This window comes from Melanerpes formicivorus, unplaced genomic scaffold (genome assembly GCF_026170545.1).
Source record: "Melanerpes formicivorus ecotype bairdi unplaced genomic scaffold, bMelFor1.0.p_v2 SCAF_1, whole genome shotgun sequence".
Classification (NCBI taxonomy): Eukaryota; Metazoa; Chordata; class Aves; order Piciformes; family Picidae; genus Melanerpes; species Melanerpes formicivorus.
Window position 1 is genome coordinate 19408837 of NW_027142353.1, and position 14751 is coordinate 19423587.

Sequence of the window (14751 nt, forward strand, 5' to 3'; positions counted from 1 at the left end):
GCTTCAGGAAATGGAAAATATTTTGCTATTTGTAAAATAGGGGTGACTTAGAATCACATAGTAGTAGGGGCTGGAAGGGACCTCTGGAAATGATCTACTCCAGCCTCTCTGCTAATGCAGGTCCACCTGGATCAGGTTGCACAGGAAAACATCCAGTCAGGTTTTGGAAGTCTCTGGAGCAGGAGACTCTACAGCCTCTGGAGACAGCCTGTTCCAGTGCTCCATCACTCTTAAAGAAGTTTCTTCTTAAGTTCAAGTGAAACCTCTTGTGTTCTTGTTTGCACCTGTTTGTTTTGGGAAGATTAATAAATCTAAATCAATTCTTTGCACATCCCTTTTTTTCCCTTTCTTTTTTTTCTTTTGTTAATTTTATGAGTGTGAGGGACCTCCAAGTTTGTTGCAGGCTACAGAAGAAAATCTGACTTGTGCTGATGTCCAGGCAGTTTAACCAGCTCTGCTGCAGCAGGCAATTGCTCTAGTAATACGAAGGCTCTAGTGACTGTCAGTATTTATCTTTTTAGCACCTGTTTGTATTCCCTTCAGCATCTGTTGTCCAATTTGAGCATTTTTTTAAATGATGACTTCCAGAGCATACCAGTGTTTGCACCTCTTCTTGTGACAGATGTATATTGTTGATTTGCTCTGTTGCCTGACACAAGCATAATCTCAGGAACTCTTATGTCTGGTATTTAGTGTATGAGATGGATGGCCTGTGTCAGGAGTACTGCATGAGACAGTGCCATGGTCTAGTTGATTGGATAGGGCTGGGTGATACGTTGGACTGGATGATCTTGGAGGTCTCTTCCAACCTGGTTGCTTCTATGATTCTACGATTCTAAGTGTGGGGCTAAACTATGAAAAATGACTGGTATAACTGGAATGTATTTGTACTCCCAGCTGAATACTTGGCTTCTTTTGGACAAAGGTACCTAGAGTTATAGAGATGAAAGTGTTGCAGAGTTGAGAGTCTTGAGTGGACAAGCTTTTCCAGTAGGGGCTGGTGGTTCCATGTGTGAAAGGACAGTAAAAAGAATTTTGGGGGGAGTATGGATGAGGATAGGTAGCAAGAAGCATCTGGAGTTAAAGGGAGGACTACAGAGAAAAGGTAGCTGTATGGAGAAGGTGAGATGGAGGCAGAGAAAGAGGTGGCAACAGTGATACTGACTTCAGAGAGTGTTAGGAATCATAGCACAAGGGTAGACCATCTTTATTGCTTCTGATTGCAAGGGCGGCATTCTTGGTGGACCTCAGAGGATGACTGTAGTAATACTAGAGCAATCAGTATGGCTTAGCCCAGGACAGAAAAATGAGAAGGAAGTACATTGATTCAACTTTCTGACTCTCCTGCTGGGAGATCACAAGTGAGATTTTGACTTGGAGACTATTAATGAAAATTTTCTTATCTTATTCAGTTATTTTCCTGTGACAAGATTTGTGGGTAGTGGTGACATCTTTTATTGGATCAACAAATATAGTGAGAAAATTAAACTCTACGCCAGCTGATACAGAGTATTGCCTCTACTTACAGATGTTTTTATGCTTATGCATCTGTAGAAGAACACAGCTACAGAATGGAAGTATATATTATTTTTTTTCAAACTTGTGTAATAGGAATAGTTTGGTTTAAATGAATAATGAAACAAAAATGGATCTCTGCCATTTGTCTTGCTGCTTTCTAACTCACTTGAAACCACCAAATCCACTGCAATTGGAAGTCTAATCCTTGCTTCTCAAAGAGCATCTCTGTTTACAGGTGTTTCATGGATGAGTGGATTGGCACTGTAATTAATGGGTAACGGCAAAAATATCTTATGAACTCCAAAATTGTGGAGGCTGAAGAGGGAAAGGAAGACTATGGCAAAGTGTGATCACACTTAATAGCTGCACTGCTGATTAGCCTTCCTATTTGCGTAGCAGGCTTCAGAATTGGGCCTTTCTGGCTAAACAGCTTGTTAATATTTACTGTAATGTCACATTAGGCCTCTTTCTCATAAGTCTGTCTAGCACTGCTCTGTGAAGCTTCCTGTGAAAGCCCTATAATGGAATAGAATGCACTGGGTTGGAAGAAACCATTAAAGGTCATTTAGTCCAACTCCCCTGCAGTAAGCAGGGATGTACCCAAATAGGTATGTTGATTAGAGCCCCATCAAGCCTGACAAATGTCTCCAGGGAAGGGGTGTCCACCATGTGCCTTGGCAGCCACACTCATAATGTTCAATTGTCTTGGTTTCAGAGCAGACAGTTACCCCTTCCAAAAGGAGTAAAATAAAAATGCTTGAGACACAGAACTGGAAAGTGAAATGGAAATTCTTACACAAACAAAAAATACCCAAAGTTGTATTCAGCCTTGGCCCAGTCCTTTGGCCTGGTCTTAAAACAACTTCATTAGGCCAAAAACCTTCCAAAACCTACCCCCAACCAGGTCCCATTGCCAAACCTTGGTGTCCCCCCACCTCATCCCTGTTTCCCCTTCACGAGGCCCGATTAGCACCGTAGAAATGAACCACGCTGCTCAAGGCCAAAAGCCTCAACTCCCCCAAGAAAATACTAGAGAGATAACAGCTTGATGTGCTGAGAGAAGGGAGAGAGAGTTAAAAAGGGCAGAATAGCCTGTGCTGTCCATTTGTATAGGGGAGATGCAGGAATGATGGGATGAAATAACAAAAGATTAAGTTTTTCCGGTCTCCAAGTCCTGAGCTATCAAGTCCCTGGAAGACTTTTCTTCTCTATGGTTAAGACATGGTTAAGTTGGTGAGGGGTTTGGAACACAAGCCCTATGAGGAAAGACTGAGGGAGCTGGGGTTGCTCAGCCTGGAGAAGAGGAGACTCAGAGGTGACCTTATCATTCTCTACAACTACCTGAAGGGAGGTTGTAGACAGGTGGATGATGGTCTCTTCTCCCAGGCACCCAGTACCAGAACAAGAGGGCGCAGTCTCAGGCTGCGCCAGGGGAGGTTCAGGTTGGATATTAGGAAGAAGTTCTATACAGAAAGAGTGATTGGCCATTGGAATGGGCTGCCCAGGAAGGTGGTGGAGTCACCATCATTGGAGGTCTTCAGGAGGAGACTTGATGGGGTACTTGGTGCCATGGGTTAGCTGTTTGGGTGGGTTGGATTGGTTGATGGGTTGGACGCGATGATCTTGAAGGTCTCTTCCAACCTGGTTTGGTTTATTCTAAATAAAGTTTATTCTAAACATCCAGTCTTAAACGCACTAAACCAATCTAAATCTACCCTTCTCTAGTTTAAAACCATTATCCCTTGTCCAAGTGTGTCATAGGGTTGGGGGAAAGGCTGGGCCCTTTTCCCCCCCCGTGAGTAGAGGGAAGAAAATTGAAAGGAAAAAAACTGCACAGCCGGATTAGCAAAGGAGTGGGTGCTGTATATTTACAAAGCAGTTTAGGGAACGCAGGTTTATGTACAGAATTTACAGTATTTACAATATATACAGAAGTATACAACAAAGTGGTACAGAAATGAGAGTTCCCTCCTCTGCTGAGGGGGGTTCCCCACCCCTGTATCCCCCTTCTCTCCCCTTTTCCCCAGAGAGGGTTAGAAAGAGAGAGAGAAAAAAAAAAACAGTTGTTAGTTGGAAAGCAGTTAATACAGGCCTTGGAGTTTATCAGTTTCAAGGTCAGTTTGGCCGAAAGCCCAGAAAGCTGCAAGCTGCCGCAAGGAAGGAAAAAAAAAGAACTGAGACTAGTCCCACTGGGAACCAAACTTAAGGCAGTGCTTCTGCCTCTCCACCAATGAAATTAGTTTAGATCTGTCTTGCGTTTACAAACATTCGGCCATAGAATCCCTTTGTTAAAGGCACTGCCTCAAACGGTCACAAAGTGCTACATTTCCTTGTAAAAAGTCCCTCCCCAGCTTTTTTGTAGGGCCCCTTCAGGTACTGGAAGGCTGCTGTAAGCTCACCCTGGAACCTCCTCCTCTCCAGCCTGAACAACCTCAACTCTTTCAGCCTGTCTTCATAGGAGAGGTACACAGCCCTCTGATCATTTTTGTTGGCCTCCTCTGGACTCTCCTTCAAGTCCATGTCTTTCTTGTTTTGAGGGCCTCAGAACTGGACACAGTACTCCAGATGTGGTCTCACCAGACTAGAGTAGAGCAGAAGAATCACCTTTCTTGATCTGTTGTCCACTAATCATTCTATGGAGCCCAGTATGCAATTTGCCTTCTGGGCTGCAAGTTGTCATTGTTGGCTCACATCCATCTTCTCACCCACCAGTGTATGCCAAGTCCTTTTCTGCAGAGCTGCTCTCTTATCACATCCTCTCCCCAGCCAATACTGATAATGGGGAGTGTTCTGAGGCAGATGTAGGACCTTGCACTTGGCCTTGTTGGACCTCATGAGGTTCACCTCAGCCCACTTCTCCAGCTTGCCCAGATCCCTCTAGAGGACATCCTGTTCCTCTGGCATATTGACTGCACCAATTGTCTTGGTGTCATCTGCAAACTTTTGAGGGTGCACTGGATCCCACTGTTTATATAATTGTTGAAGGTACTGAACAGCACTGGTCCCATTACAGACCTGTGAGGGATACCAGTTGTTGCCTGTCTCCATATGGACATTGACCCATTGACCACTACCCCCTGGATGCGACCATCCAGCCAATTCCTTATCCACTGAGCAGTCCACCCATTAGAGAGACGGACGTTGTGGGGAACCGTGTCAAAACCCTTGCAGAAGTCCAGATAGATGACATCCATTACCCTTTCCTTGTCCACTGATGTAGAGTTAATTCATAGGCAAGAAAAAAACTGCACTAAAATGTGTGGATAAATGACTTGGAAGAAGAGGGTGAAAAAGGGGTAAAGTAATTAAATTAATGTGCGAACAAATTACTCTTGTGGTCCCCTGATCTTTTTACTAATAATTTGTATTTCAATAGGTGGTTGAATCCCTTATTTATTACTGGCCATAAACGGAAGCTTGAAGAAGATGATATGTATAAAGTGCTGCCAGAAGATTCCTCAGAGAAACTTGGAGAGGAGTTGCAGTGGTAAGGCGAAAAATGATTGTTCTCTTTCAGTGTTTTTCTGCTGGTGAAGGCGAGGGCCTAATTCCTATCCTAAAATTAGAAGTTACTGTAAAGTTTAACAAGGTCCACTGCTTAAAATGCTGAAGAACTAATTGTCACATTTAGTACTTGTTTATGATGGAAGCATTTTAGTTTTTTTAAGCTATAGATAATGAAAATGCATTAGAGTGTTTTCATTATGTCATTAATTTGATATCTTGCAGAATGCTTGGAAAAGACATCTTTTAGTCAACTGTTATTGGAGTAATCCTTAATAAATTAGTGTGAATCTTCTGGCCTGTGGTAAAACAGCTATGGAAACCTTTTGAATTTCTCTTTATAAAGAAAGTGAGCAAAATGGTTTAGGGTTTTTTTCTTGTTGTTTTTGGTTTTGAGCTCAAGCTAAGTTAAAGTTATAGCTTTGTGCCCCTTAATATGTGTGTATACAAATAGATGTGTGTTAAAAATATGCCCTTCTTTAGTAAAGTAGATAAAATGCCTTGGACATCTAAAAACTTGTGTCTACAAGGTGCTCTTACTCTGTTATATATATTCTTTCATGGACTGTGTAGAAATTTATGTTGTTATGGACCCAGGAGGATTTAGCTTTTTTTCTTAATAGTGAGATACTTCTGAGAGTAGTATTTCATGTAAATTGTCTTGAACCTTACAATAGAGAAAAATTTTTGTCTTAAAATAATCTCTGGTTAATTATAATTAGAGGAAGAGGTGTCTGCTAGTGAAAGGTATCCTCTGTATTAAGAAATTGTGGCATTACTCTGAAGGTAGAGCAAATTAACTTTGCTAGTAGTTTGATTTAGAGTCAAAAAGTAAGAACAAAGGTTATGACCAAGTCTTACATCATCCTGCTGTGGATGAGCTAACTAAAAAAAGAATGATGAGCCCACAGAAGTGCAGCTTTTAGCACTTTCATAGCTGAAATTCTTTGCCAAATTCCATGGTTGTGTCTTGAAGCAGTTTAGGGAACTTGCTGTGGAGGAAGATGGACTCTTGCCAGTGATTCCTACAGTAAAAGAGCATGCTTTCTGTGAGTCAGGAAATGGTAGAAAATACAGCATCAAAAAAAAAAAAAAGGAAAAAAAAAAGTGGTTTTTAATTCTTTAGTGTACTTGGCCAAGAAGCAGAGAATATGATTCATAAATAGCCAGCTAAGGAAGTAACTTTTTTTCATGAACTAGCAAACACCATGGACTCTACAGAGTCTCAATTTTGAATCTGAGGTATTTGGACAGTAGCTCTCTAATCCTTTTCTTAATTAAGAAAAATAAGGAAAAAAGATAAAAAAAGAGGTGTTAAAAAAAATCTCTTACCCATACTATGTACTTCAAACTCTTGTGCTTTGCTGCAGAAATAATTCAGCTTTCATGCTTTACAGTCATTTCAACATTAGAGAGCTTGACAAAATATATAGCCTCCAGAAGCAAAGAGGAGTATCCTGGCTGGCAAGTGTGCTTGAAGAGGCCTGCTTAAATTTTGATACTTTCTTGTTAAAGTGCTTATCATTACTGTCTTTGGTTTTAATGTTGAACAGATTGTGTCATACTTGTGGGCAGAGATGTAGTAATGCAAAGTTCTTTGCTGCTCTGCTGCTGTAATTCAGAAGCACATCTGGAGTCCTAAATGACAAAACTACCATAGACAGTTATCTGCACTTGTGCTTGTCCTCACAGAAGCATGTGGTGGATAAAAAGAAAGGGCCAGAGGTGAGAAAGCGTTGTGCCTCACAACCTTTCTGGGGAAGTGCAGAGCTTAGAGGAAGATAAAGACACTGCCCTGCTTCAGTTTAGTCCATAGTCAGGAGATCATATAATAGGCTCTTAACTAAGGTGAATGGCTTTCCAGTCTGAACTGGAAAGAGAAAAAAGAAAGAAAAGGTTCCTCTTTGTCAGGTATGTCAAGGACAGTAGTGGTTGACAAAGGTGAATTGTTTGTGATTCCACAAGATCAAATAGGCCTGTAATGCTAAGCACTACATGTTTTTGTGGATGAAGAAACATGATTATTAACTTACTATGTTTTTAGTTGCTGTATGAAACCCATCATGGCCATTTGGCTGAAAGTATTTTATTGCAGGTAATTGCCTTCTGTCTTTCAGCATGTTTGCATTTTATTTGTTAGGTACTGGGACAAAGAGGTACAAAAAGCGAAAAAGAGAGGAAAAATGCCACATTTAACAAAAGCCATTATTCTTTGTTACTGGAAGTCCTATTTAGTTTTTGGAATTTTCACAATGATTGAGGTAAGTGGTGTAAAATATCACACAATACTTCTTAGCTAACAGCAGTGTGAAACTTGGCCTCTTCAATTGCATGATATATACTGAGATACTGTAATATTCATGTATTCTCTCGGGAAAGTAAACCAGAGCCATAGGCCTGTAGAGACTGAGAAATTGAATTTGTAGCTGCTGGATTATGTGTGTGGAACAGAGAGCTGATTTCAGTGCTGTATTTTTGAAACTTTACAAACCATTCACTTGCTTTGTAAAGCTGAGCTGTATTTTGTGTATCTGAGTTGTGTCCAGTAGAAAAAGGGTTTTCTGCTATATGGAAATAGCTGTAAAGGACACTGTCGTCTTTTAAAATGGAAGCATAATACATGTTCATGTAGTTTTTATAACATCAGGCTTTGAATGGAAACTGATAGAGATATTTTTAATTATTCAGCTAAATTTTAATGTGGAACATATTTCTTTTGGATTACCTTGATAAAAATCGGGTTGATATTTTAGAGCTCAATAAGAAAACAATATGGGTTGTGACTTGTTTGCTGGGTTACAAACTTGGGCAGCATGGTATGATATGAAATTGCTAATACTTCTTTTTCTTTCAGGAAACCCTCAAAATAGTTCAGCCAATATTTTTGGGGAAAATTATTAATTACTTTGAAAACTATGATTCCTCACATGAGGTTGCTTTGAATTTTGCATATGGCTATGCAGCTGCTCTGTCTGTGTGCACACTTATTCTAGCCATAATGCACCACTTGTATTTCTACCATGTACAGCGGGCTGGCATGAAGCTGAGGGTAGCTATGTGCCACATGATTTATCGTAAGGTAAGCAAATACTGGGCTGTTTCTTTAGGGGAGTGTAAAAACACAGTTTGTAGTTATGTTCATGCTTGCAATTCCATTGAAGTTACTCATTTGTAGAAATGTAATGCATGTCAATATGTATCAGACCTTATATACAGGTGCCTTTGCTCTCTCTTTGGTAATACTGTCTGAATGACAGCTTCAGTCCTCCTAAGTGAAGGTGGTGAATTAAGTACCCTTAAAGCCCAAGAAGAGCTGCTATTTCTCTCATGCTATCACAAGAAGAGCCCCACATCCATTGCTGGTGGAAGGGTTGTGTGCTGGAGTGCTAGGAGGAAGTTGTCATTCAGCAGGAGAGGGGCAGAGCTCTCAGGGGATGCTGTCAGATACAGAACCTTTCAGTTTCATACTCAGGGATGATCTTGCACTTGGTTGTCACTATCTGCTTCAGCACTTTCACTTGCCTGGGAATTACTTCACTGTCCTATTCCCTCCCACCCACTCCCGCTGCCTCTGTTGTAGGTAATGTGAGATTTATTTCTGTTTTATTACAGCAGTGTTGTGAAAGCAGTGAGTTGCTTCTCTTGCAGGCCAGACAGGATGACCTCTGCTTGGGGCATTCATCAGATTAGTTCAGGAAGAGGCAGCTGTGCTGTGGGACTGCTGCTGCCCCCTCCAGGCTATCGAGTATGCCTAGCTTCTTCATAAAACATTTTGAGTTGGAAGGGATATTTAAAGGTCACCCTGTCCAACCACCCTGCAGTGAGCAGGAACATCTTTCTCTAGATCAGGTTGCTCAGAGCCCTCTCCACTCTCACCTTGATTGTTTACAAGGATTGTGTAGGGGAGCATAGAGGGATTGAAATCAGCCTTGCTGAGAAGGACTTGGGGGTACTGGTAGGTGAAAAGCTGGATGTGAGCTGGCAGTGTGTTCTTGCAGCCCGGAAGTCCAGTTATATCCTGTGCTGCATCAAAATAAGTGTGACCAGCAGGTCAAAGGAGGTGATTCTTCCCATCTGCTCTGGTGAGGCCTTATCTGGATTTGGCGGAGGAGACACGGTTCAGAATGAAGTGGAACCCTAAACCTAGGGTAGAGGAATTTCTTAGTAACATTTGCTGGTTTTACTGTAGGAGCACTGGAGTCCTTCATAGGCTGTGGTTTCTTAGCTGTCTGTGTGTCCTGATCAAGAAATAGCTGTCTTTCATTACAGATGGAGCAAAGACTGCTGTGGGATGGAAAGTGAAACAAGAGAAATTATAGATACAGGAAGGCCTTGAGTCACATCCAGGAGAAAATCCTGGCTTTGGTGTGCTCTGAGGAGCAAGCAATCCAGTTATGAATGTTTGCTTCTCTCCTCTGAAGCTATTGACAATATTCAAACGATTGAGCCCATGTCCACTTCTAAGCAGGAAGTCCTGGCTGAGGATGCTGGAAGGGAAGATCTTTTTGGCTTTAGTGCAGCTAAAATAGTCACCTGGCAGTTGTTACCTCAGCAAAGAAGTTTACTTGAAGGATTTGGACAGTAAATTCTCTTTAAAATGTAAAGAAATCCATATTAAACACAGGTAGTCTCCACTTATGGTGAACACTTGTAATACTGGTATAGGTCATACAAAGATTTTGGGCAAGGAGTAAAGTAAGGAGAGTAAAAATGTCCCCATTGTAAGTGATGATTGCTTTTCATGCACATATTTATTATCCTCCCTCTTCTCATACCTTGGAAATTATCCTCTGGGAGCTCAGCTCTAACATGTCACACTGCTTGCTTGTACATAAGCATCTCTCTAAGGTACTAATTTACCAAACTGATTATCATAGCACAGTTGGAAATTCGCAAAATATGTATAGCAATGTTATTTGTCGCTGTGTTGATATTAGCGTAGAAACATGGAAAATAAACATCCATAGTATGCATCTTTATTTCTAGAGATGTGGTTAAATGGAAAAGTGGTATTCCCTCTTCTCATAAATGAGGGTGAAGGCTGAGGTCACAGCGGAATGTTGATAAACCTTTGTAATCATTTGTCTTCGTTATCTTAGGCTTAGAGACAGGTTCTGCTTTTTTCTTTATCCTCATTCAGGCTTTTGAAGGAATCTGGATGCCAATTTACCAGCACTTTGTAGTGTTCATTAATTTTTGTAGTAAATAAAAACTTGTATTTGCAAGGATAAATGGATTGGATGAGATCATCCTTAATGGAGTACTTCAAATACTCATAACTCTTAAATTTTTTAACCTTTTTCATTTCCTGGAAAGTTAAAACCTTACTTGCAACAACTCTGTATTGAAACACCCAAGACCTTTTGTGATTGGTAAGAAGTATTAGTAATGCATGCAGAAACCTCCTAACAAAAACAGAAATGGAATCCATCTCATGACTCACTGTCTCATGTTGTAAAGCCGAAGGCTACTTATGGGAGGCTGATTATTTATGTTTTTCTTAAGACTTAACTCCTAGAAGTTCATTGAGATTTGGAATAAACCCGAAAGCAGTTCAAGCTGTGGAGTAGTAGGTTGAGACAGAAAGCAGCCAAAAAGGTGTCAGAATTTATTTGACTGAACAGTTACATTAAAAATGGAGAACTGACCACAGAAAGGAATAATGTGCTTTGGAGTTAATTATTTTGTCGTAGGGAGAGATTAAAACGCTAAGGCAGGAGCACGGAAGGCAAAGAATAGTTAAAGAATTGAAACAGGGCCTGTGCATTACATTGGAAGGAAAAAATGTTAAACATAAGACATGAAGTGCGCAAGCTGGTTTCAGTAGCTCATATAATGTCTTTGTTTAAAGAGTGGACAGGTATAATTTTACTCCCCCATAAGAGTAAAATAACATGATCCCATTGAATTGGAGAGAAGTACAGAAATTGTATTAAAAATGATAAAGAAAAAATACAGAACACCTGAATCCTAACACCTAATACATATTCCAAAAGAATACAGGATACATGAAAACCTCCCTAAAACCTTGCCATGTTGTCGTATAGTTGATCTAATTATCTTGAGCACAGCTTCCAGGACAAGATGTAAGCAGGTGAAGACGTTTATTATGTTATAAAGCAAAGTTGTATAGTCTTTTTGAAAGCATAGGTGTCACATCTTAATTGGCTGTTTTCTACTGGCATGCGTGTAATTAAGGCACACAATAGGTCAAAATACCAAAACAGTGTTTTAACACATCCAACCAAATTCTGCCTAGTTTCCCTCTTTCAGTTACAAGGTGTTTATATTCCTCTCTGAGCTGTAGACCAAACATAGTTTTCTCTAATTTGAACAAAGGCAAATCTTCCCCTACATTTCCCCAACCAGATTAAACCAAGAGTCCCACTGCTCCTTCCCCACCATTGCCTGCGTTCCATTAGGCCTAAACAGGCTAAAATTGTGCAGGACAAATTAGTCAGGTTTCTACAGGCCATAAACAGACCTGCTCCCCCACGTTACCAGATAAGGACTGCCTCTGGAAAGCTGAAAGGAGGGAGAAAAGATAAAAACTAACTCTGCAGCCAATTTTATAGGGATGTAGGCATTAAGGGAATGAAAAACAAAAGATTATGCTTTCTGGGGTGTATCCTGGGACTGTCTAGTCTCCCTGGAAGACTTCTTTGTGATGTAAGACCTCCTAGGGACATATAATTAAAATATACTTTCCTTCAGAAAGGGTGCTTGCTGGTAAATGTATGAAAAATTTATAGACAGAAATTCAAGCAGATCTTTGTGCTGAAAACAGCTGACAAATTTAAAACATAAGGTCAAACTACAGGTGCTTTTTAGGAAGGTGTGTGGCTCTGAATAATCTTTAGTAGTATTTCTTACTGTACTGAGTTAACAGAGTCTGCTCCTACAAGCCCTCCTTCCCCCCACACTGTCAGTACAGTATTGAATATTCATCAGCAGATTCAACTCACTGATTCAACTCAGTGTCAACCCTGACACTTGCCTTTGGAGTGAATTTGTAAGTGTTGTTATCAAAGCAGTGTTTAAAGCCACAGCAGACTGACTCACTGGGATGGAATTAATTTTCTTCATAGCAGCTCATATGGTGCCCTGTTTCACAGGTACTAGAAAGGGAAACTACTAAAATAGGACTTTTTGGTAAAAATTGATTATATAAGTAAAACTGCTGGTTTGTGGCCAGTGTTTCTGTTTCCTCTTGTACAGTGAATGGTGCCACATCCAGCTGGCGGCCAGTCAGTAGTGGAGTCCCCCAGGGATCAGTGCTGGGCCCCATCCTCTTTAACATCTTTATTGATGATCTGGATGAGGGCATTGAGTCCATCATCAGTAAATTTGCTGATGACACCAAGCTGGGGGCAGGAGTTGATCTGCTGGAGGGTAGAGAGGCTCTGCAGAGAGACCTCGACAGGCTGGACAGATGGGTAGAGTCCAACGTCATGAGATTTAACACATCCAAGTGCTGGGTTCTGCACATCGGCCACAACAACCCCATGCAGTGCTACAGGCTGGGGTCAGAGTGGCTGGAGAGCAGCCAGGCAGAGAGGGACCTGGGGGTGCTGGTTGATGGTAGGCTGAGCATGAGCCTGCAGTGTGCCCAGGCAGCCAGGAGGGCCAATGGCGTCCTGGCCTGCATCAGGAACAGTGTGGCCAGCAGGAGCAGGGAGGTCATTCTGCCCCTGTACTGGTTAGGCCACACCTCGAGTCCTGTGTCCAGTTCTGGGCCCCTCAATTTAGGAAGGATGTTGACTTGCTGGAGCATGTCCAGAGAAGGGCAACGAAGTTGGTGAGGGGCTTGGAACACAAGCCCTATGAGGAAAGGCTCAGGGAGCTGGGGTTGCTTAGCCTGGAGAAGAGGAGACTCAGGGGTGACCTTCTTGCTCTCTACAACTACCTGAAGGGGGGTTGTAGACAGGCAGAGATTGGTCTCTTCTCCTAGGCAGCCAGTACCAGAACAAGAGGACACAGTCTCAGGCTGCACCAGGGGAGGTTTAGGCTGGAGGTTAGGAGGAAGTTTTACACACAGAGAGTGATTGCCTCTTGGAATGGTCTGCCTGGGGAGGTGGTGGAATCGCCATCACTGGAGGTGTTCAGGAGGAGACTTGATGGGGTGCTTAGTTGCATGGGTTAGTTGAATAGGTGGTGTTGGATGATAGGTTGGACACGATGATCTTGAAGGTCTCTTCCAACCTGGTCTGGTCTGGTCTGGTCTGGTCTGGTCTATTCTATTCTATTCTATCAATAGTTTGTAATCTAGACAGGTCCACTCAGCCAGAAAAATGTAAGGCTTATTTCACTTACAAAAATTTTAAAAACCCCAACAAAACAAGAAATAAAACAGTACTACTTCAAAAGCAGTTTTGGAGCAGAATGGGAAGAAAAAACTGAAATTGCCTTGTCTGCATTGCCACTGCATGTGCGTGGCAGTCTCTTCCCTGAGAAGACAAATTAGTGACAGATGAGCACCCTTCTTTTGGCTGAAATGCTTGCGTTGTTCCTCCCAAGAGTCTCTTGGTCAAAATGAGCTGGTCTAGTGCATCTTGAGACTGCCTGCGATTTGCTGGCTATGTCTGAAATAGGAGAGGTCAGAAAGGTGACTCATGTGATGGGTCTGAGATAGACCTACACTGTGAGCCACTAGCAAGATGCCAATGAAGGGTTCTTGAGTGGTTCAGGTAGACCTCAAATAGCAGATAGGTCTATGTTGTAGAGTAGTAAGTTGCAGAAGGTGCTGTAAGCAGCCTACTCAGCAACTTCTTCAAACATGCATTACTTGAACTCCGGTTATTATGATCTATGCTTTTCTAGGATTTAACAGTTTTTTCTAGAAGCTTATCAACTTTGCTCTGTGGTGTGGAGGAAGTGTGATAGAAATGTGGATGTGCTGTGACTGCATTACCTGCAGGCAGCCTCACATGGAATTTCAGATGTGTGAGAGGCAAATGGCTTTACACAAGGAACGAAACAATGACTTGCTTAAATAATTAAATCTCATCTCTCATATCCCCAGTATGCTAGTTTTATTACTGGGTTCTCAGAGGAATTTTATAGTGGAGTTTTAAATGTTTTTGTCTGCTGGTTTCAATGAAGTGAGTGTTGGGATTCTCTCTGTGATTTAATACCTTTGAACAGTGAGGGGCAAGAGGTGTAAGACGCTTAATTTTAAATTTTGCTTTGAATAGTACTTTGATGTATGATATTCAGGTCCTAATAGTTGTTTGGAGAGGAAGAAGTAGATGCTCAGTGCCTGTAAATGTGAAGTATTTCTTAGGAGTGAACTACTCCTGTTACTGGATAAAATTTAACTTTTTTTTTGGTTAATTTGTTCTGCAAAACTGTTTTCAGCAGATGTAGAAGGAAGCAGGGTCTGTTGTCTGCATCTTTGAGCTATTTCAGTTTGCATCATTGGAGTAATGTTCAGGCTGCATGTTTCCAGATGTGATTTTTCTGAGGGTTATTTTACAATCACATAGTATTTTCTACTGATTTACTTATTTATTAGCCTATACAAATATTTGATATTTACCCTTGTTTTTCATAGCACATGCTAAACTTCATTTAATATAATTCAGAAATGCTATGATTTTACAAGTTATTAACAAGGGAAGTATTTATTAACTTGTAAAGGGATATTAATTCTGATTTGTGAAGAGACATAGCATAGTTAGCAACATTAGCAAGAACTGATAGTGTAAAATTAATAACTTGGGGTTTTTT

At 41.2% G+C, this 14751-nt stretch overlaps 1 protein-coding gene across 2 annotated transcripts in view; it reads left to right on the forward strand.

Moving 5' to 3' along the window:
- Nucleotides 1–14751, forward strand: part of ABCC4 (ATP binding cassette subfamily C member 4 (PEL blood group)) — a 165355-nt gene that overhangs the window by 13859 nt on the left and 136745 nt on the right. For both annotated transcript variants that reach the window (XM_068169145.1, XM_068169221.1), the window contains exons 2-4: nt 4895–5005; nt 7163–7283; nt 7877–8101. In XM_068169145.1, the coding sequence (XP_068025246.1) occupies nt 4895–5005; nt 7163–7283; nt 7877–8101 (457 nt within the window). The remainder of the gene's footprint in view (nt 1–4894; nt 5006–7162; nt 7284–7876; nt 8102–14751) is intronic.